The sequence below is a fragment of the Erythrolamprus reginae genome, chromosome 3 (genome assembly GCF_031021105.1).
Source record: "Erythrolamprus reginae isolate rEryReg1 chromosome 3, rEryReg1.hap1, whole genome shotgun sequence".
NCBI classification, from domain to species: Eukaryota; Metazoa; Chordata; class Lepidosauria; order Squamata; family Dipsadidae; genus Erythrolamprus; species Erythrolamprus reginae.
This window is the reverse complement of record NC_091952.1, coordinates 17,504,025-17,526,493: the sequence shown is the minus strand read 5'-3', so window position 1 is coordinate 17,526,493 and position 22,469 is coordinate 17,504,025. Positions and strand designations below refer to the sequence as shown.

The 22,469-nt window shown below is 41.4% G+C and overlaps 1 protein-coding gene across 2 annotated transcripts in view; it reads right to left on the bottom strand.

Annotated features, from left to right (window-relative positions):
- Nucleotides 1-13,808: 13,808 nt before the first annotated feature.
- Nucleotides 13,809-22,469, bottom strand: part of APCDD1L (APC down-regulated 1 like) — a 94,056-nt gene continuing 85,395 nt past the window's right edge. For both annotated transcript variants that reach the window (XM_070748791.1, XM_070748792.1), the window contains one exon: nt 13,809-16,227. In XM_070748791.1, coding sequence (XP_070604892.1) covers nt 15,463-16,227 — 765 coding nt within the window. In that variant the 3' untranslated portion in view covers nt 13,809-15,462. The remainder of the gene's footprint in view (nt 16,228-22,469) is intronic.

The window sequence follows — 22,469 nt, the reverse complement described above, 5'->3', positions numbered from 1 at the left end:
GCAAGCCAGTAAAAGCTGGGAACCTCATTAGCACCTGGAAAGAAACAGTCTGAGCAATGGGAAAAACCCTGCGAAGACTTAGGGCTTGGAAAACATTCTTTGCAGAAAGTAGCAGTGAAAGAGCTTGAAAGCAGGTAAGAGCTGGGAACATTGTTAGCACCTGGTTAGGGCTGGAAAGAAACATTTGGAACAAGTTAGATCAATGGAAAAAAACCTGCAAAGACTTAGGGCTTGGAAAACATTCTTTGCAGAGAGAAACAATGAAAGCCTGCAAGGTAAGAGCTGGGAATATTGTTAGCAGCTAGTTAGGGCTGAAAAAAAACCTACATTCAGAGTATAAGATACCCCAATTAGCCTGTTTTAGAGAGGAAAAAGGTGTGTCTTATACACTGAAAAATATGGTACAGTATATTGGTACCTGTGTTGATCAATAAATGTGCAGTTATTAAGCCAAATTATATGTGTCTCACCCTTTTTTAATTCCTAACATAATGAAGTTGGCAGCCAATTTTTTAAATATTCTCTGTAGTGTCCAGTAAATATTGGGGGGTGGGAATCTATTGAGTTAATCACAGCTTAAAAGCTCAGTTGTTCCACCTTTTAAGATGAGACTCCTTTCATTGCATTTCTATAGAACGAATTAGTGGCTGAAGGTCTCAAAGAATATTCCCTTAGCTCTCGATTTGTTCACAGGGACACTTGCAACTTTTTTATTACACGGTTCGTGTTTGAAATCTGCAATCTTGGATCTTCATCTTCTGGGAGTTTAGTACATGAGCTGCTCAGTGGTGACTTAAAAATTGCAGCTGCACAGTGGGAGGCCTTTCTCACACGTTATATTAAACCATGAATGGTTTAACACAGTGATGGCGAACCTATGGCACGGGTGCCACTGGTGGCACATGGAGCCATATCTGCGATGGGCTTCCCTAGTTATGCCCATGTTACACCAACAATCCGCAGTCTGCATTGGTTGCCAATCAATTTCCGGTCACATTTCAAAGTGTTGGTTATGACCTATAAAGCCCTTCATGGCATCGGACCAGAATATCTCCGGGACCGCCTTCTGCTGCACGAATCCCAGCGACCGGTTAGGTCCCACAGAGTTGGCCTTCTCCGGGTCCCGTCGACTAAACAATGTCATTTGGTGGGACCCAGGAGAAGAACCTTCTCTGTGGCGGCCCCAACCCTCTGGAACCAGCTCCCCCCAGATATCAGAGTTGCCCCCACCCTCCTTGCCTTTTGCAAGCTCCTTAAAACCCACCTCTGTCGTCAGGCATGGGGGAATTGAAATTTTCCCTTCCCCCTAGGCTTATAGAATTTATACATGGTATGCTTATATGTATGATTGGTTCTTTAAATTGGGGTTATTTAGATTATTTTTAATATTAGATTTGTTTACATTGTCTTTTTTATTGTTGTTAGCCACCCCGAGTCTTTGGAGAGGGACGGCATACAAATCTAATAAATAAAATAAATAAATAAATAAACCTACTACAGTACTCTAAGCTCAGCTCCAGTGTGCATGTGCGTGCTGACCAGCTGATTTTCAACTTGCCCAGAGGCTCTGGGAGGGCATTTTTGGCTTCCAGAGAAGCTTCTGGAGCCTAGGGAGGGTGAAAAATGGTCCTACCAGGCTCACCCAGAGGTTGGGAATTGGGATGCTTCAGGCCTCTAGAGGGCTTCTGGGGTCGGGGGGGGCATTGAATTATGGGCGTGGGCACTCACACGCAATAGTACACACGCTTCGGCATCTGCGGGAAAAAAGTTTAGCCATCACTGGTTTAAGAAGATCCTGCATTGTGTCCGTGGAATGTCCAAACTGATCCCTTTAATAAGTTCACAAGCAGTGAACTTTGAGCATGATGGTTATCTTTCATTATTGCTTCCCAGCAACTGGTACTTAAATCAGGCCATTTGTGATTGGGGAATGGGGTTTGCCTTTGAGTCAGTTTTGACAACTGATGATTGGGTGGATAAGTCCTTAAAGTTTTCTTAAGATTTTCAGAAGTCTGCCATTGTCTCCATCATAGGACAGAGCTGTCCAAAGATCACCCAGCTGGCTTTGTGCCTAAGGCAGGACAATATTTTGATATTATCACGTGAAGTGTTAATACCACTTTAGAAGGCCTTGGTAAGGCCACACTTGGAATACTGCATTCAATTTTGGAATACTGCATTCAATTTTGCCACGATGCAAAAAGGATATCGAGACTAGAAAAAGTGCAGAGAAGAGCAACAAAGATGATTAGGGGACTGGATGCTAAAACACGAAGAACGGTTGCAGGAACTGGGCATGGCTAGTTTAATGAAAAGAAGGACCAGGCGAGACATGATAGCAGTGTTCCAACATCTCAGAGGTTTCCACAAAGAAGGAGTCAACCTATTCTCCAAAGCACCTGAGGGTAGAACAAGAAGCAATGGGTGGAAACTAAACAAGGAGAGAAGTAACTTAGAACTAAGGAGAAATTTCCTGACAGTTAGAACGGTTGATTAGTGGAACAGCTTGCTTCCAGAAGTTGTGAATGCTCCAACACTGGAAGTTTTTAAGCTGATGTTGGATAACCATCTGTCTGAAAGAGTAGGGTTTCCTGCCTAAGGAGAGGGTTGGACTAGAAGATCTCCAAGGTCCCTTCCAACTGTGTTGTTATTATTACAGTGTTATTATTATTGTTGTTGTTATTATTATTATTATTATTATTATTATTATTATTATTATTATTATTAATCTATGATCTCCCAAGTTCTACCTTAACCACCAAACTAATTCTGACAAGATTCAGGGGATAGTAAATTCATTCCAAGACATATTCTCTTCTGAAAATGTATCTAGTCCTTTTTTTGTCTATATTTGCGGCTATCATCACATGGAATGGCAATAAAGATTCATGGCTAAACCATGTGTCATAATTATACTTTCCTGAAGAAACTCATAATTGACTGGCTTAACATAACACACTAAGCCCAAACCCACACGTTCTTGCTTAAGAGATCTATGGCTTTATCCCATCACACTAATACTGAGGTCATGCAACAAACCAGCAAGAAAAATAAATCCATTCTAAAATGAGGTATCCTTAAAAGCATACTGAGCACCATTCAAACATCTGGATTTCACTCCCAGAATTATCAGCAATACTTACCTTGTATGGAAATTTGAGAGTAGATGCCCCATAGAAACATAGAAGACTGACGGCAGAAAAAAACTTCATGGTCCATCTAGTCTGCCCTTATACTATTTCCTGTATTTTATCTTACAATGGATATATGTTTATCCCAGGCATGTTTAAATTCAGTTACTGTGTATTTACCAACCACGTCTGCTGGAAGTTTGTTCCAAGAATCTACTACTCTTTCAGTAAAATAATATTTTCCCAATCACCAGATTAGGGAAAGTTAGGGAAAGGAAAACCATGTGGATACAGGTAGCCTTTTTGTGATCAATGTGGCAACAGGTGTAGTGGCCTTTAATATCAAGTAGAAATGTCTGGCATATTTTTTTATGATCATTTTAAAGGATTTTTCCTTATTTTGGACTTGATTTGGACTTGAATTTTAACATATTTAAAATAAAAATAATCCAGTCCCAGTCCCATCCTGCCCGAAAGTAGAAGGCCCATGTAGATTATAATTAGTGGATGTGATTTTCGGAATTGCATGAGCACGGGCTCCACAATAAATTATGCAAGAATTTTACCAGCATTAAGTACCTCTCAGAGGCCAATAAGATCTCACAGGATTGGCCTTCTCCAGGTCCCGTCGACTAAGCAATGCAGGTTGGCGGCACCACGGGGGAAGGCCTTCTCTCTGGCTGCCCCAACTCTATGGAATCAACTCCCCCTCGGTGTCCGTACTACTCCCACCCTACTGGGCTTTGTCCTACAGGCCTGGGGGCCATGAATATTACTGTCACAGCCGAACTTTTATCAGTGGTATGCATGTATGTTGAGTGGACTGTTGTCTTTGTAGGTTTAAGTTTTAGGTTTGTAGGTGTAGGTTTTAAAACATATCAGGAAAGACTTAATGAACTCAATCTGTATAGTCTGGAGGACAGAAGGAAAAGGGGGGACATGATCGAAACATTTAAATATGTTAAAGGGTTAAATAATGTTGTGGTTAGCTCTGGCCCAGCTCCTGCCCCAAGGAATGTGCAGGTGGATGTGGGGGAGACATCCACATCCTGCAGGCTTGTTTTGCTCTGGATGGAATCTGCCGATGAAGCCTCCTCTGACCAAGGAAGCATAAGTGACAAGGAAGAGGGCAGTTTGGCAGACAGCCCAGGAGGAGATCAATCATCTGTATCATCCTTGGATTCTGAACAAGAATTAATGACACATCCACGCATGCGTAGAGTGATGCATAGGAGACAACAACTGAAGGATTATTACAAGAGAAAATGAGGCCACCTGTGGTTGGGTGGGGCTCCAGTAATTAGGGCTGCTGCTATAAATAGCAGCGTATGGGTTTGGCCGTTGTGGAAGAGTATCTGATCGCAGTTCTTCAGGAATTGTGTGTTGCTGTTTTCTGGACTTCGTTGATTTTTCACGCCTTTGAAACCAAAGCAGAGCAACATGTATGTGTGTGTGTCTCCCTTCGTTGGAAGAAGAAGGGGTGTGAAGTTTCTTCACAGCTGCTAGCTAAGTACTTAATGACTGCTTAAGGGAAATTGTACTGACTACCCTGTTGTTTTGGGATGAGTGCTCTTTGCAATACAAAAAGAGTGCTTAGTTTATTTTGAATTTTGTGATAAAGAACATTGTTTTGAATTTCAAACGTGTGTGTGTCTGAAATGTGTACCCTTGAATTTTCGGGAGGATCCTACCAGACAGCCCGGCAGAACAAATTAGGTTCAGGAGGGAAGTGTTTTTAATAGGAAAGTGAACACAAGAACAAGGGGACACAATCTGAAGTTAGTTGGGGGAAAGATCAAAAGCAACATGAGAAAATATTATTTTAGTGAAAGAGTAGTAGATCCTTGGAACAAACTTCCAGCAGACATGGTTGATAAATCCATAGTAACTGAATTTAAAAATGCCTGGGCTAAACATATATCCATCCTAAGATAAAATACAGGAAATAGTATAAGGGCAGACTAGATGGATCATGAGGTCTTTTTCTGCCGTCAGTCTTCTATGTTTTTAAATAATGGGGTTTTATTGTTTTAATATTTGACTTGTTTTATAATGTTCTGTATTTTTTATATTGTTGTAAGCTGCCCTGAGTCCCATTGGGAGTGGGCGGCATAGAAGTCGAATAAATAAATAAAAAATACTATGCATTTATGTACTTTATAGTTTGGGATGGAGCAAAGATACATGAATATAATGTTCTCAACTTTACAAACAAGTGATCCAGGCACTAAATCAATTCATGATGTTGATTTCTTGGGCAGGGTTACAGAAAAGGTGTATGCAGTCATGGTTCTAAATAATGTTACTCATGACTCATGCGCTGTTTATAGTTAATGTTGACAGGCAACCATTTTAAACTCTCACAACAAACAGGCTATGGTGTATAAATATATTGAGAAAGGGAAGCCACATTCCTACTTATCTCCAAGCAGACTAGACTACTTCATCCCAGGATAGACGCCTCTTTTTTTTATTCCCATCACCAATTTATCGGATGACATTGTTTTCTATTTGTGTCGGGTTTGTGATAAAAGAAGGGCGTGCAAATCTTACATAAGAAAGGCTCCATTTGTGAGTTATGTGGCAAAGTAGATGAATGTCCTTCACATTTCCATCACAACTGGTAATGTTGCTGCAAATACTCCCTTGTTTAAACATTCAAATCTTTGAGAACTTGATATTAATACCAAATTTTGTAAACTCCTTAAAACCCAAGTCTGCTGTCAGGCATGGGGGAATTGAGACATCTCCCCCAGGCCTATACTGTTTATGCATGGTATGTTTGTATGTATGTTTTTCTTTTTAATAAGGGGTTTTTAGTGACTTTTAATTATTAGATTTGTTATACATTGTTTTATTATTGTTGTGAGCCACCCTGAGTCTACAGAGAGGGGTGGCATACAAATCTAAATAATAATAATAATAATAATAATAATAATAATAATAATAATAATAATAATATGTCAATACAACACAGCAAACGAGATCACTATGCTGGATTTCGTATTTCATCACCAGTCGGGCACTTCCCAAGCACCTAGGACTACGTGATGTAGCGGCAAATTATGTTTGCCGTTCACAGAAAAGCGGCCTTTTGCAATTGACAGATGGAGATTTTGTCAATTCTGATGGTTTTCAAATGTCTGCTGAGATCCTTTGGCACTGCGTCCAGCATACCAAGTACCACTGGGATCACTTTCACTGGCTTATGCCAGAGTCGTTACAGCTCAATTTTTAGATCTTCGTATTTCACTAATTTCTCTAGCTGCTTCTCCTCAATTCTGCTGTCCCCTGGGATTGCGATGTCGATGATACATACTTTCTTTTTCTCCACAATCAGGATGTATGGTGTGTTATGCTTCAGAATTCGGTCAGTCTGAAGTCGGAAGTCCCACAGTAGTTTTGCTTGCTCATTTTTTACCACTTTTTCGGGCTTATGATCCCACCAGTTCTTTGCCACTGGTAAATGGTAGTTCCGGCACAAGTTCCAGTGGATCATCTATGCCACAGCATCATGTCTATGCTTGTAATTAATAAATAAATAAATAAATAAATAAATAAATAAATAAATAAATAAATAAATAAATAAATAAATAAATAAATAAATAAATAAATAAATAAATAAATAAATAAATAAATAAATAAATAAATAAATAAATAAATAAATAAATAAATAAAAAATAAAAAATAAAATAAAATAAAATAAACCAAATAATACCAAATAATACCAAATAATAGCAAATTAATAACAAAATTCTACCACTGGATTCATTTAAAACCGGAATGTGCAATCAGGACATTTGCTTAAGTTATTTTGCTATGGTTTTACCATCATTTTTCACTCTCCTAATTTGTTTACTGTCAGCACTTGATCATGGTATTTCCAAGGGACTGCAAAACTAGGAGAATTATTTGCATATTTCACACTCCCACTTTCAAAGTTAAAAACCAAGTTGTGGGCAGGGCAGAGTAAAGGCCTGTTGACTTTTTCAGTAGACACATTCTTACAACTAGAATTATGTGCAAGATATTTCAGGAAGGGAACATATGTTTTCAGTGTGGATTAACTAAAGTTAGGGAGGAAAGGGCTGTGATATTCTTGCTATTGATAACTTGTGCAGAATTCACTAGTAAAACTTGATCTGCCGTGTGTTCTGTCGGTCTCTCTGGTAGAATCCTCCCAAAAATTCACAGGTACAAATTTCAGACACACACACGTTTGAAAATTCAAAACAATGTTCTTTGTAATGAAAATTCACTTAAACCAAGCCCTCTTTTGGTATAGCCAAGAGCACTCATCTCCAAACAAACTGGTAATTTGTACAAGTCCCTTATCAATTCTGTGATACTTAGCTTGCAGCCGTGAGGCAATTCACAGTCCTTCTTCTTTCACAAAGTGAAACACACTTTGCTCTGGTTTAGTTTCAAAGCGGGGGAAAATCAGCACACAAAAATTCAAAGTCAGTAAAGCAGTCATGAAACACAACGATCAGATAATCCTCCACAATGGCCAAACCCACGGGCTGCTATTTATAGCAGCCTCACTAATTACCACAGCCCCACCCAACCACAGGTGGCCTCATTTTCTTTGATAATAATCTCTCAGTTTTTGTTGCCTATGCATCGCTCTCCGCATGCGTGGCTGTATCATTAACTCTTGTTCCGAATCCAAGGGGGAGCTAGATAATTGATCTCCTTCTGAGCTGTCTGCCACACTCTCCTCCTCCCTATCACTCATGTCTTCTTGGTCAGAGGAGCCTTCATCATCAGATTCCACCGGGGGCAAAACAGGCCTGCAGCATGTGGATGTCTCCCCCATATCCACAGTCCTTGGGGCAGGAGCAGGGCCAGAGCTAACCACAACACCTTGTACTTTCTCCTTCCTCTGAGGTGCATAATTACAACATTTCTGAATTCACCTCTAAAGATTAATTGACTCAGTATTGGAGCTGAAAAAGGTAGGTGGCTTTGAGCCAGGCATTCTGAAATGATATAGTATAGGGATGTGATGGCGAACCTATGGCACTGGAACTCAGTTCTGGAGCCATATCTAAGGGCACATGAGGTGTTGCGCTATAGCAGTGATGGCGAACCTATGGCATAGGTGCCACAGGTGGCATGCGAAGCCATATATGCGGGCACACAAGCCGTTGCCCTAGCTCAGCTCCAACGTGCAAAAGGTGATCACATGACCTTTTGGGACTCATAAAAATGAACCAGTTGCCAAGCATTTGAATTTTGGTCACATGATCATAGAGATGTTGCAAAGGTCGTAAATCTAAAAAATGGTCATAAGTCACATTTTAATGCCACTGTAACTCGGAACTAAGAGAACTGTAGGTTATTCCTTATGGGAAAAAATTGTTTTGAACTGATCATTTTTGGTACTTCTCAACACCTTAGAAACATAGAAACATAGAAGTCTGACGGCAGAAAAAGACCTCATGGTCCATCTAGTCTGCCCTTATACTATTTTCTGTATTTTATCTTAGGATGGATATATGTTTATCCCAGGCATGTTTAAATTCAGTTACTGTGGATTTATCTACCATGCCTGCTGGAAGTTTGTTCCAAGAATCTACTACTCTTTCAGTAAAATAATATTCTCTCATGTTGCTTTTGATCTTTCCCCCAACTAACTTCAGATTGTGTCCCCTTGTTCTTGTGTTCACTTTCCTATTAAACCTTCAGCAACCAATTAATGTTGAGTACCAAGGTTTTAAGAGCAAATTGGACTGCCATTTGGCTAGGATGCTATAGAGTTCCTGCTTAGGCAGGGGGTTGGACTTGATGACCCGCATGGTCCCTTCCAACTCTAACAATAAATAAATAAATAAAAGGTACTACTGTATTGTTGTTTTTAAATTACAGTGGTATCTCTGCTTACTAACTTAATTCGTTCCATGACCAGATTCTTAAGTGGAAAGGTATTGTAAGAATAAGCAATTTTTTCCCATAGGAATCAACGTAAAAACACATAATGTGGGGAAACTACATGGACGGTGGAGGCCCTGTTTCCTCCCAGGAGATTCCTAGAGAGGCCCCACGGAGGCTTCTCCCCGCCTCTTCCGGCCCTGTTTCCTCCCAGGAGATTCCTAGAGAGGCCCCACGGAGGCTTCTCCCCGCCTCTTCCGGCCCTGTTTCCTCCTAGGAGATTCCTAGAGAGGCCCCACGGAGGCTTCTCCCCGCCTCTTCCGGCCCTGTTTCCTCCTAGGAGATTTCTAGAGAGGCCCCACGGAGGCTTCTCCCCGCCTCTTCCGGCCCTGTTTCCTCCCAGGAGATTCCTAGAGAGGCCCCACGGAGGCTTCTCCCCGCCTCTTCCGGCCCTGTTTCCTCCCAGGAGATTCCTAGAGAGGCCCCACGGAGGCTTCTCCCCGCCTCTTCCGGCCCTGTTTCCTCCTAGGAGATTTCTAGAGAGGCCCGATGGAGGCTTCTACCTCCCTTTTCCGTTACAGTTTTGGAGGGTCAGGTTTGTAGGTGGAAAATGGTTCTTGAGAAGAGGCAAAAAAAATATTGGAACACCCCATTCTTATCTAGAAAAGTTCATAAATAGAGACATTTGTAGGTAGAGGTACCACTGTATCTATGTCTTAGACTTCTGTAAATCTAGCCAGTTTTGAGTCTCTGAAATTTTCACTTGATTTTCTTATATTTTCATTCAAATTCTCTGCATCTTTGTTCCTATTACTGGTACATAAGAAGTATAACTGTTATTTCCAAGAATAACTTCCAAAGCTTGATTTAATTTTAATTCTAAATTTAAAGTAACTTAAACTTTTGCAGTAAATTAACTTCAAAGTATATTAACTTTCCTAGTATCCATATCAAAATAGCCACACCTACATTGCACTTAAATTAGAATAGAACAGAACATAATTCTTTATTGGCCAAGTGTGATTGGACACACAAAGAATTTGTCTTTGGTGCAGATGCTCTTAGTGTACATAAAAGAAAACATATATTTGTCAAGAATCATGGGATACAACACTTAATGATTATTGAAATCATCTGGAGACCATTTGCAGTTAATAGCTCCGCACAGCATATAATATTTGTAAAAAAAAAAAAAAGCAACAACTTTTTAAAAAAATTAGTAAAATGCTGAAATCTATTTAGTGGAAAAGCAATTGGAAGACCTTTCCTTAGGCTACATGTGGCCTTCAGACTAGCCCTCCCTCCCCCCCCCCGCCCCGCCCAATTACCACCAAATGGAAAATTTAATGTACACAAGTGAATTTTAACAAAGACAGAGTGGCATACATTAATCATGTTTAACGTTTTAGCTGTGTTGTATAATTTGTTTTCCTGAATGGCTTTGTTTTGTTTCCAACTGCTTATTGCAATGCAAACCATGGAATCCTGCTCAAAAGCTAAATGTAGCTCAAATGGCAAAAAGTTCATTTCTTGTGAATTATAAGATCATTCAATTTAAGCACTGCTTATTTTTTTGTCCGTTCATATCTGGAACCTGATATCTGGAACTCCTTTTAATAGATCAAAGGTAGAAGCTTCATAGGCAGAATAGAAACATAGAAACATAGAAGACTGATGGCAGAAAAAGACCTCATGGTCCATCTAGTCTGCCGTTATACTATTTCCTGTATTTTATCTTACAATGGATATATGTTTATCCCAGGCATGTTTAAATTCAGTTACTGTGGATTTACCAACCACATCTGCTGGAAGTTTGTTCCAAGGATCTACTACTCTTTCAGTGAAATAATATTTTCTCATGTTGCTTTTGATCTTTCCCCCAACTAACTTCAGATTGTGTCCCCTTGTTCTTGTGTTCACTTTCCTATTAAAAACACTTCCCTCCGGAACCTTATTTAACCCTTTAACATATTTAAATGTTTTGATCATGTCCCCCCTTTTCCTTCTGTCCTCCAGACTATACAGATTGAGTTCATTAAGTCTTTCCTGATACGTTTTATGATTAAGACCTTCCACCATTGTTGTAGTCCGTCTTTGGACCCGTTCAATTTTGTCAATATCTTTTTGTAGGTGAGGTCTCCAGAACTGAACACAGTATTCCAAATGTGGTCTCACCAGCGCTCTATATAAGGGGATCACAATCTCCCTCTTCCTGCTTGTTATACCTCTAGCTATGCAACCAAGCATCCTACTTGCTTTTCCTACTGCCCGACCACACCGCTCACCCATTTTGAGACTGTCAGAAATCACTACCCCTAAATCCTTTTCTTCTGAAGTTTTTGCTAACACAGAACTGCCAATACAATACTCAGATTGAGGATTCCTTTTCCCCAAGTGCATTATTTTACATTTGGAAACATTAAACTGCAGTTTCCATTGCTTTGACCATTTATCTAGTAAGGCTGTTATCTTTTACAGAGAAGCCACCCATTTTAATGATTTTAATTTGGAGTTTTGTAATGACCCATACAAAATTAAGAATCTCAAACAGGAAGTATTAGAAATTGCAAAGATTTAATACTCTGTCCTGTGGCTGATCAGTAAAAGAACGGGAAGTTCCGGGAACAAAAGACTCATTCTTTAGAAGATGAATAGTTGTTTTTATGTACAAAACATCTAAATACTTTCATTTGAATTTTTTTTAAAAAAAAATCTGCTGAAATACATTTCATTGTAACAATTATACATTAACAGAAGCATTACATTTTGTCCGTGGCAAACGAATTTGGCTCTGATCTTTCTATAAAATCTCATTAACATTTTTACATATTAATCATAATCCTATTAGTACACTATATCATTTGCAGTCATTGCATAGTTGTTCTTTTCATCAAAAATATATCAGTTTGCAAAAGACTTACTGTATATAAAAAAAGCTTATTAATATACAGAGCTAAAATAATTACAGCAGCTTTTTATTGTATGATCCCATATGCATCATCCTGAGTTAATTTAGGTCGCGGGTCCTCAAACCTGGTAGCTTTAACTCCCAGAATTCTCCAGCTAGCTGGCTGGACAATTCTGGAAGTTGAAGTCCACAAGTCTTAAAATTTCCAAGTTTGAAGACCTCTGATTTAGGTTGTATAGGATCACTTGTTCTTTCCTAAGCTTTCGGATGCCTGCCTTTCGGATACGGCAAAAAACAAAAATATTAATTGCTTAAAGTGAAGTAGCTGTTAACTCAGACTTGTTTTCCACAGGTCTGAAGAAATTTTTGAACATGTGACAACCATTATTGTTTGCTTTGTCAGAAGATACATCTTTGACAGAACTCAAGTCGGTGTGGATAACCGAGAAAGCTAAGCCAAAAAAATTTATTAGGATGGGAAAATCACTAGAACCATGATAGGTGGTGGGAGGAACCATATCTCAGTGTTTCCCAACCTTGGCAACTTGAAGATATCTGGACTTCAACTCCCAGAATTCCCCAGCCAGCAATTGCCAGGGTTGGGAAACACTGCCATATCTGATGGCACGTGAGGTGTTGTCCTACGTCAGCTCCAGTATGTATGCACGCACTGTCCAGATGAATTTTGACCTTGGGAAGGACCTTTTCACCCTCCCCAGGCTTCAGGAGGCTGAAGCCTCTGGAAGGCAAAAAACCCGGCCCAACGGGCAAACCGGAAGTCTGTTTTTTCAACTTCCAGTTTGCCCCTTGGGCCATTTTTCGCACTCTGGTCACTAAGTGAACTGTTGTAAGTTGAGGACTACCGGTAATATTCCAGCAGTGCTGTCCTCCATGGAAAATGGACAGGGGTTTCATCGTGACCACCATCTTGGCTTTTTCCCAACCTCTGCAGATACTATACACCAGTGATGGCAAACCAGGTGATGGCAAAACAGGTGCCACGCGGAGCCATATCTGCTGGCACGCAACCCATTGCCCTAGTTCAGCTCCAATGTGCTAGTGTGTGCCAACCAGCTGATTTTGGGCTTGCACAGAGGTGAAGAGGGTGTTTTTGGCTCACAGAGAGCCTCCGGAGGGATGGGGGATGGCTTTATTACCATTCCCAGGCTCCAGGGAAGCCTTTGGAGACTGGGGAGGGTGAAACACGAGGCTACTGGGCCCACAAGAAGTTGGGAAACAGGTCACTTCCGGCCTCCAGCGGGCCTCCTGGGGGTGGGGGAAGCTGTTTTCGCCCTCTCCAGGCATTGAATTATGGGTGTGGGCACTCGCTCATGTGCAATAGCCCACGGGAAAGCTCTTTCGGCACCTGAGGAAAAGAAAGGTTCACCATCACTACGATACATAGAAACATAGAAGATTGATGGCAGAAAAAGACCTCCTGGTCCATCTAGTCTGCCCTTATACTATTTCTTGTATGTTATCTTAGGATGGATATATGTTTATCCCAGGCATGTTTAAATTCAGTGACTGTGGATTTACCAACCACGTCTGCTGGAAGTTTGTTCCAAACTTCTACTACTCTTTCAGTAAAATAATATTTTCTCACATTACTTCTAAACATATCAGGAAAGACTTCATGAACTCAATCTGTATAGTCTGGAGGACAGAAGGAAAAGGGGGGGACATGATCGAAACATTTAAATATGTTAAAGGGTTAAATAAGGTCCAGGAGGGAAGTGTTTTTAATAGGAAAGTGAACACAAGAACAAGGGGACACAATCTGAAGTTAGTTGGGGAAAAGATCAAAAGCAACATGAGAAAATATTATTTTACTGAAAGAGTAGTAGATCCTTGGAACAAACTTCCAGCAGACGTGGTAGATAAATCCACAGTAACTGAATTTAAACATGCCTGGGATAAACATATATCCATCGTAAGATAAAATACAGAAAATAGTATAAGGGCAGACTAGATGGACCATGAGGTCTTTTTCTGCCATCAGACTTCTATGTTTCTATGTTTCTATACACGCTCATCATTGATAATAGGATCAGAGGTGAAGGTTTCATCTCCCCTTCCATAAGCACTCCGCTTAGCCTTATTATAAGCAACATGCTCAGCACAATACAGAACCTTTTAGATAAATTGGCATCCACGAATTGTGACTTTGCTGACAGGTCTACCTTTTAAAAAAATCTTTTTCTCCCTAAGGACTCAAACCATACAATTTTTATTCCAAAGCTCCATGTAATTGGTCAAGAGAACAATTGTGGGATAGCATCACCCTTACGCATTTGGTCTACCAAGAAAGGATTTTCCCCTTGCTAAGATGAACCATCCACCCTGGCAAACATCCTCCTCACTAACGCTCTTAATACAGTGGTACCTCATGATACGAACTTAATTGGTTCCAGGAGGAGGTTCGTAAGGTTAAAAGTTCCTAAGATGAAACAATGTTTCCCATAGGAATCAATCTAAAAGCAAATAATGCCTGCAAATCCTTCAGGAAAATCCCAAACTTTAGAAGGGAGGCGAACAGAGGGCAGGGAGGAGCAGCTAAAGGGGGCGGGTGAAAGAAGCAAGGCTAGGCTAAAGGGTGAGTGGGAAGGAAGAAAGGCAAGGGGGGCGCCCCTCCCTTTTCTTTCTTCAAAAGACACCCTTTCAGTGCCTCTGCAAGCACGCTGTTCTCCTACTTTTTAAAATGCAAACTCTTTCCCCCTCCAAGCCGCCCCTTTCTTTTCTTTCTTCAAAAAAGGGGGAAAAAAGAAACCCCTTCATCCCACCAGCAGCGGCTTGGGTTCCTAAGGTGAAAATAGTTCAGAAGAAGAGGCAAAAGAATCTTAAACACCGGGTTCGTATCTCGAAAAGTTCGTTAGAAGAGGCGTTTGTAAGATGAGGTACCACTGTATAGGCGTGCATTACACGTGAATCTTTCTTATGGCACCTAGAATTCAATTTATTGCATCCTTTATTATTTCCACAGCAATAATTTTTTGCACGGTAAAAAGTGATGGCTGTATGTCAATCAAATCAAGACAAAGCAGTGTCAAGAAGAAAAACCAGTGAAAATAATATTTTTTCAATGCATAACAGAAGTTTAAACAATGGGATGTCTTCAAAGGATTTTTTTTTTTTTTTTTTTAAACCCTTTCCTAATTATTTGGGCCCTTCCGAACAGTGTTTTCCAATTTATGGACTTGAAGATGTGTACGCTTCAACTCCCAGAATTCTCCACCCCGCTTAATTCAGTTGTGAGAATTGAAGTCTTAAAATATCTGAAATTGAGAAACGCTGCTTCAGAAACAGGCAGTGGTGTGTATTGAGTCACCTGACAAAAAGTGAACAATTTTCCGCTTCAAAAATCAAGAAAATCGATTTTCGTGTCTGTACTTCAGAGAGCATGACAACGCATTTGTCAAAGAAGCATAATTTTTGGCAACCTGTAAAAAGAAACCACCTGTAAGTATGCTTTATTTTTTGTATGGCCTATACAAAGCCTGAAGGCTGAGATTATCTGCATTTTCTGCTGCTCTGCGAGAAAGATCCCAGTTAATCCCAGTTGACCAGCAATGTAGCTAGAAACACCAGCTGAGATAAAGGAATTTTTGGTGCTCCATGGTTCGCTTGGACCCTTAATCTTTCTGGATCGTGTGGCATGCTATGCCTTGCCAAAGTTCCCAAGGGGCCACCACACTGGAGAAGTGGAGACTGGTAAGACGTGGGCCGCTTATTGAGAGTGTTAGGACTTGACCCATCAGTTGGTCTCTCACCAATAAAGAGCAGGCTCCGGTCTTTTCCATCTCGTTCGAGGCGAAAGAGTTCATACTCCGAGTGGGGGAGCTTAATACCTAGAGCTGCGCACCCATTGGTGTGGGTCACATCTAGCTCCTGCCCAATGTGCCAAGATCCAGCCTCTCCGCAGCTCCCAAAACCAGAGGAGTTCAGCATAGACACCGTGACCTGATCCATAGGGGTCACCCGAGCATGGGTCACTTTGAAGACCAGCTCGGTGCCTCCTCTCACGATGTGGGAAGGCGCTCCCTCGTTGTAATGACCCAAGGCATAGACGGTGAAAGTTGCTTGCTTGCAGAGAGGGTCGGAGTAGTGGTGATAGTAGCCTTCCCAGCTGCGGTTGTTGGCATGGAAGATGAAGTACCTGGTAAGAAAAAGCACAGCTGGACGGACTTCGCAGCGAGAGCTGACCCAGTGGCCGCTCAACACCATAGGAAGCTCAGGTCTGGCTGGTAATACTGGCGGGTTATGTTCGTCGGCTCTGTATATAATCCCACAGGCAGGGCAGGGATGGATGTGGTGCTGCGGAAGGAAATGACAACAACATTTTAATTCCATTCCTAATGTTTCCCATCATGGAGAGAACAGGGACTGCTTTCTGCTGTACGAATTCCAGCGACCAGTTAGGTCCCACAGAGTGGGTCTTCTCTGGGTCCCGTCAACCAAACAATGTCGCTTGGCGGGACCCAGAAGAAGAGCCTTTTCTGTGGTGGCCCCGGCCCTCTGGAACCAACTCCCCCCAGAGATTAGAATTGCCTCCACCCTCCTTGCCTTTCAAAAGCTGCTTAAAACCCACCTCTGCCGCCAGGCATGGGGGAACTGAAATACTCTTTCCCAGTAGGCCTTTACAATTTTATGCATGGTATGTCTGTATGTATGATTGGTTTTTATATAATGGGTTTTTAACTGTTTTTAGTATTGGATTTTGTTATATACTGTTTTATTGCTGTTGTTAGCCGCCCCGAGACAGCGGAGAGGGGCAGCATACAAATCCAATAAATAAATAAATAAATGAATGAATGAATGAACAAACGAACGAACGAACGAGCGAACGAGCGAACGAACGAACGAACAAACAAACAAACAAACAAACAAACAAACAAACAAACAAACAAACAAACAAACAAACAAATGTTTCAGTAACAAAGATGAGCTTCTGTTTTAAAGAATTAAAGCCCACATTGCAACATCACTCTGTGAGCTGCTGCCAATTGGTCTCCGGGCGCAATTCAAAGTGCTGGTTATGACCTACAAATCCCTAAATGGCTTAGGACCAGATTATCTTCAGGACTGTCTTCTGCCTCATACATCCCATCGGCTGGTTAGGTCCCACCAAGTCGGCTTTCTCCAGGTCCCGTCAGCCAGACAATGTCGACTGGTGGGACCTAGGGGAAGAGCCTTCTCTGTGGTGGGCCGGGCCTTCTGGAATAAACTCCCTTCTGGTCTACGTTAAGCTTTGAACACCCACCTCTGCCAGTGGGCATGGAAGCCATGAGTGCTGAGATTGTCTCCGGCCAATATTATGAATGATTGAATTGGATGAATGTGTATGACTGTATATGGGGTTTTCTAACATTTTTAGTAATTTTGTATAATTCTTTTAAAAGTACTTTAGATTTCTTTATATATATTGTTGCATTTTTTAACGTTGTACGCCACCCTGGGTCATCTTGAGAAGGGCAGCATAGAAATCTAAATAATAATAATGATGATGATGATGATGATGATGACGACAAATCTGAAGCAACAGAGGGCTTTTTAACTGTGGATGAATTGGTGATATTTATTTATTTATTCATTCATTCATTCATTCATTCATTCATTCATTTATTTAGTTATTTGATTTTTATGCCGCCCTTCTCTTTATACTCAGGGCGCCTTACAACATGTTAGCAATAGAACTTTTTAACAGAGCCAGCATATGGCCCCCACAATCCGGGTCCTCATTTTACCCACCTCGGAAGGATGGAAGGCTGAGTCAACCTTGAGCCAGTGATGAGATTCGAACCGCTGATCTTCAGATCTGCAGTCAGCTTCAGTGGCCTGCAGTACAGCACTCTACCTGCTGCGCCACCCCGGCTCATGCAATTGAAATGCTATTTGTGTTTTATATGTGATGGGTGGGAGCGAGTGATGTTGAGTTGGCCATGGCCATGTTTTGTGGCTCCCGATGTTTTGTATTCTATGGAAAACGGACCAAAGTGGCTTTTTGAGTGTTTAAGGTTCCACAATAGTCAATGGTGAAGAATGCTGGGAGATTTTGTTTAACACAGTTGAATACTAACCCCCCCCCCCATAAAGTATGAAATATTAACGGAGCTTGGTTTGAACTATATAGGCAGTAAACTTCTCCAGGCAGGCCAGAAAACTCTTCACTTCCCTAATTCTAGCAGATTATTTGTGTTAATATTTAGCACTATTTATTCTGACAACCCTCAAAATAAAAAAAAATTCTTGACTGTTCTGAAGCCCAAAAACTCAACAACTTGAGGTTAAATGAACTTTGTAACACAGGCATATGCTGAATGTCAGTAGAAACATAGAAGTCTGACAGCAGAAAAAGACCTCATGACCCATCTAGTCTGCCCTTATACTATTTTCTGTATTTTATCTTAGGATGGATATATGTTTATCCCAGGCATTTTTAAATTCAGTTACTGTGGATTTATCTACACGTCTCAGGGACCGCCTTCTGCCGCACGAATCCCAGCGGCCAGTTAGGTCCCACAGAGTGGGTCTTCTCCGGGTCCCGTCAACTAAACAATGCCACTTGGCGGGACCCAGGGGAAGAGCCTTCTCTGTGGCGGCCCCGGCCCTCTGGAACCAACTCCCCCCAGATATTAGAATTGCCCCCACCCTCCTTGCCTTTCGTAAGCTACTTAAAACCCACCTTTGCCGCCAGGCATGGGGGAATTAAGACTTCTTTCCCCCCTAGGCCGTTATAACTGTATACATGGTATGTTTGTATGTATGTTTGGTTTTTATATATTAAGGGGTTTTAATTTGCTTTTAGTCTTGGATTTTATTGTATATTGTTCATGATTGTTGTTAGCTGCCCCGAGTTTTCGGAGAGGGGCGGCATATAAATCCAATAAAACTTGAAACGTGAAATGTCTGCTGTAAGTTTGTTCCAAGGATCTACTACTCTTTCAGTAAAATAATATTTTCTCATGTTGCTTTTGATCTTTCCCCCAACTAACTTCAGATTGTGTCCCCTTGTTCTTGTGTTCACTTTCCTATTAAAAACACTTCCCTCCTGGACCTTATTTAACCCTTTAACATATTTAAATGTTTCGATCATGTCCCCCCTTTTCCTTCTGTCCTCCAGACTATACAGATTGAGTTCAATCTGTATAGTCCTCCAGACTATACAGATTGAGTTCATGAAGTCTGAACTCAATCTGTATAGTCTGGAGGAGAGAAGGAAAAGGGGGGACATGATCGAAACATTTAAATATGTTAAAGGGTTAAACAAGGTCCAGGAGGAAAGTGTTTTTAATAGGGAAGTGAATTTGTGAATTTGTTAAGCTAATAAAAATACTCAAATGACATAGGTCTTAACACCATAGAAATTAGAACGTCTGAATACCAACCACCTTCAAGACTATCGTCTTAATGGACCAAGTAATATGACGCCTGCACATTGAAATGTTTCCTTTTGTGTGGTGAATTACAACTCTCCTGTTTCCAAATCAGCCCAAGTAAATGACAGTTGTTGTTGTAGTGAAACACATCTACAAAACACCAGCTGGGAAGGCTGATATAGAAGTCATCTTATAAAAATGTATTTGTTTGTTTTAATTCACAACAAGGAAGGGTGTTTTTCTAACCTTGCTGGTCTGAGGAATTACAGTTAACTATGTTGTGTAGTCCCTCAAATCGTTTCTGGTCAGCATTAGAAGTTAACTCCTGTTCCAATTATCATAGTGGGCACCTGGAGATGCATGGTGAATGATACCTGTTTTTATAAGCTATGAGCTGTTCCATGTGGCTGGTTTTGAGAGACGCCAGCCTTGTTTGTATGGGAAGGAGATTTAAGTAACACTGTACTTAGCGCAGCACCAGGGCAATTGGACATGTTGACTGAAGTCCGCTGTAATTGAAATATTTTTAACCGCTTGTAATTGAAATATTTTTAACATTATTGCAACTGTCACTCTAAGGAGCACTGATGCTACACAGGCTGCAATAACTAAATAGCCCTGTAGTTACTGAAATATGTATGTTCTCTTTTAAAGCAGGAAATTCTTTAATAATGTGAGATAATTCCCCAAAATAGGAGAGTGACATATTTTTTGTGTGGGGTTTTTTTTTTGGGGGGGGGGGTTGTTTTTTTTTTTGTTAAAACACGTACAGATTTGAGAAAAAACAAAGAGCTATTTTGTGTAGGAACAATTTGGAGTTGGGTCTGTTTGTCTATCTGTGTTCGTGTGGACATGGATGGATGGATGGATGGATAGAAGGAAGGAAGGAAGAACAGTTCTGGAGAAGTTTCTGCTAAAAACAACAGTGGTACCTCTACCTAAGAACGCCTCTACTTACGAACTTTTATAGCTAAGAACTGGGTGTTCAAGATTTTTTTGCCTCTTCTCAAGAACCATTTTCCACTTACAAACCCGAGCATCTGAAACTGTAACCGGAAAAGGTAGAGAGAAGCCTCCATGGGGCCTCTCTAGGAATCTCCTGGGAGGAAATAGGGCTGAAAAAGGCGGGGAGAAGCCTCCATGGGGCCTCTCTAGGAATCTCTTGGGAGGAAACAGGGCCAGAAAAGGTGGGGAGAAGCCTCCATGGGGCCTCTCTAGGAATCTCTTGGGAGGAAACAGGGCCAGAAAAGGCGGGAAGAAGCCTCCATGGGGCCTCTCTAGGAATCTCTTGGGAGGAAACAGGGCTGGAAAAGGCAGGGAGAAGCTTCCATGGGGCCTCTCTAGGAATCTCTTGGGAGGAAACAGGGCCAGAAAAGGTGGGGAGAAGCCTCCATGGGGCCTCTCTAGGAATCTCTTGGGAGGAAACAGGGCCAGAAAAGGCGGGAAGAAGCCTCCATGGGGCCTCTCTAGGAATCTCTTGGGAGGAAACAGGGCTGGAAAAGGCAGGGAGAAGCTTCCATAGGGCCTCTCTAGGAATCTCCTGGGAGGAAACAGGGCCAGAAAAGGCGGGGAGAAGCCTCCATGGGGCCTCTCTAGGAATCTCCTGGGAGGAAATAGGGCTGGAAAAGACGGGAAGAAGCCCCTGTGGGGCTTCCCTGGGAATCTCCTGGGAGGAAACAGGGCCTGCACTCTCCCTATGGTTTCTCCAAACGCATGCATTATTTGCTTTTACATTGATTCCTATGGGAAAATTGCTTCTTCTTACAAACTTTTCTACTTAAGAACCTGGTCACGGAACAAATTAATTTGTAAGTAGAGGTACCACTGTAGTATGGTGGAAGGCAAAAGGCAGGCTTCTCCCTGCCTTTTGCGGTTACAGTTTGGGAGGCTCAGATTTGTAAGTGGAAAATGGTTCTTGAGAAGAGGCAAAAAAATCTTGAACATCCAGTTCTTATCTAAAAAAGTTCGTAAGTAGAGGTGTTTGTAGGTAGAGGTACCACTGTACATGCCAGTTGTCTAGCATCCCAATTTTGAACTTGTGACCATGAAGTGTGAAAAATGGTCATAAGTCTTATTTTTCAGTGCCTTTGTAACTTCGAACAATCAGTAAAAGAACTGTTGTAAGTCGAGGACTACCTGTATTTTTGTTCAGCAGCTCTTTTCAAGGTTCTCCTCAAGTCTTACAGCCCCTAAGACAATGCAAGATTCCCTAAAATTATGTTTTCCTCAGGGCCGCTGTACAATACTACTGAAAGTTACAGGTGCCTGGAAGAGAACTGAGATCATGAGGCTATCTTTGAAGAGTGTTCGGAAACTGCAAATCGTGCAAAATGCAGCAGCACGAACAGTCATGGGCCTTCCTCAGGATGCTCATGTCTCTCCAGCACTCCGTGGACCGCATTGGCTGCCAATTGGTTCCAGATGCAATTCAAAGTGTTGGTTATGACCTATAAAGCCCTACATGGCATAGGACCAGATTACTTGCAGGACCGCCTCCTGCCACATGAGTCCCAGTGACTGGTTAGGTCCCACAGAGTCGGCCTTCTCCAGGTCTTGTCAAGTAGACAATGTCTCTTGGCAGGACCTAGGGGAAGAGCCTTTTCTGTGGGGGCCCCGGCCCTCTGGAATCAGCTCTCCCCCTGGAGAGTTGCACTGCCCCCACCCTCCTCGCCTGCCACAAAGAGCCTGAAGAATCATCTATGCCACCAGGCTTGTGGCTATTAGACTGTAACCCCATGGCCGACGAATGTAATGCATGTTTGTTGTTTGAGTGAGAATGATGGATTTTTAATGTTTTTAGATTAACTTGATTAAATTAATTGGATTTGGGATGTTTGTATTTTTTTCTTTTATATATTGTAAGCCATCCTGAGTCCTCGGAGAGGGGCGGCATATAAATCCAATAAACAAACAAATAAATAAATAAATCTTTTGCACAAGACATACTATATGAACCTGTTACAAAGTATGTTTATATAAAGCACCACGCAGAACAAACAAAAAGTACAATCACCATGTGCTTTACTGCTCAACTATGTATTTGTAACAGGAAAAAGGAAACTGTACGTAGAACAAAAGAGCATGGAATATATATCATAGGTCCTCTCTTTTAGAACACATCGACCTCCTTTTTTATCAGTTCCTTTCTGTACTTTTGCCCTTCTCCAGAAGCTGCTTCAA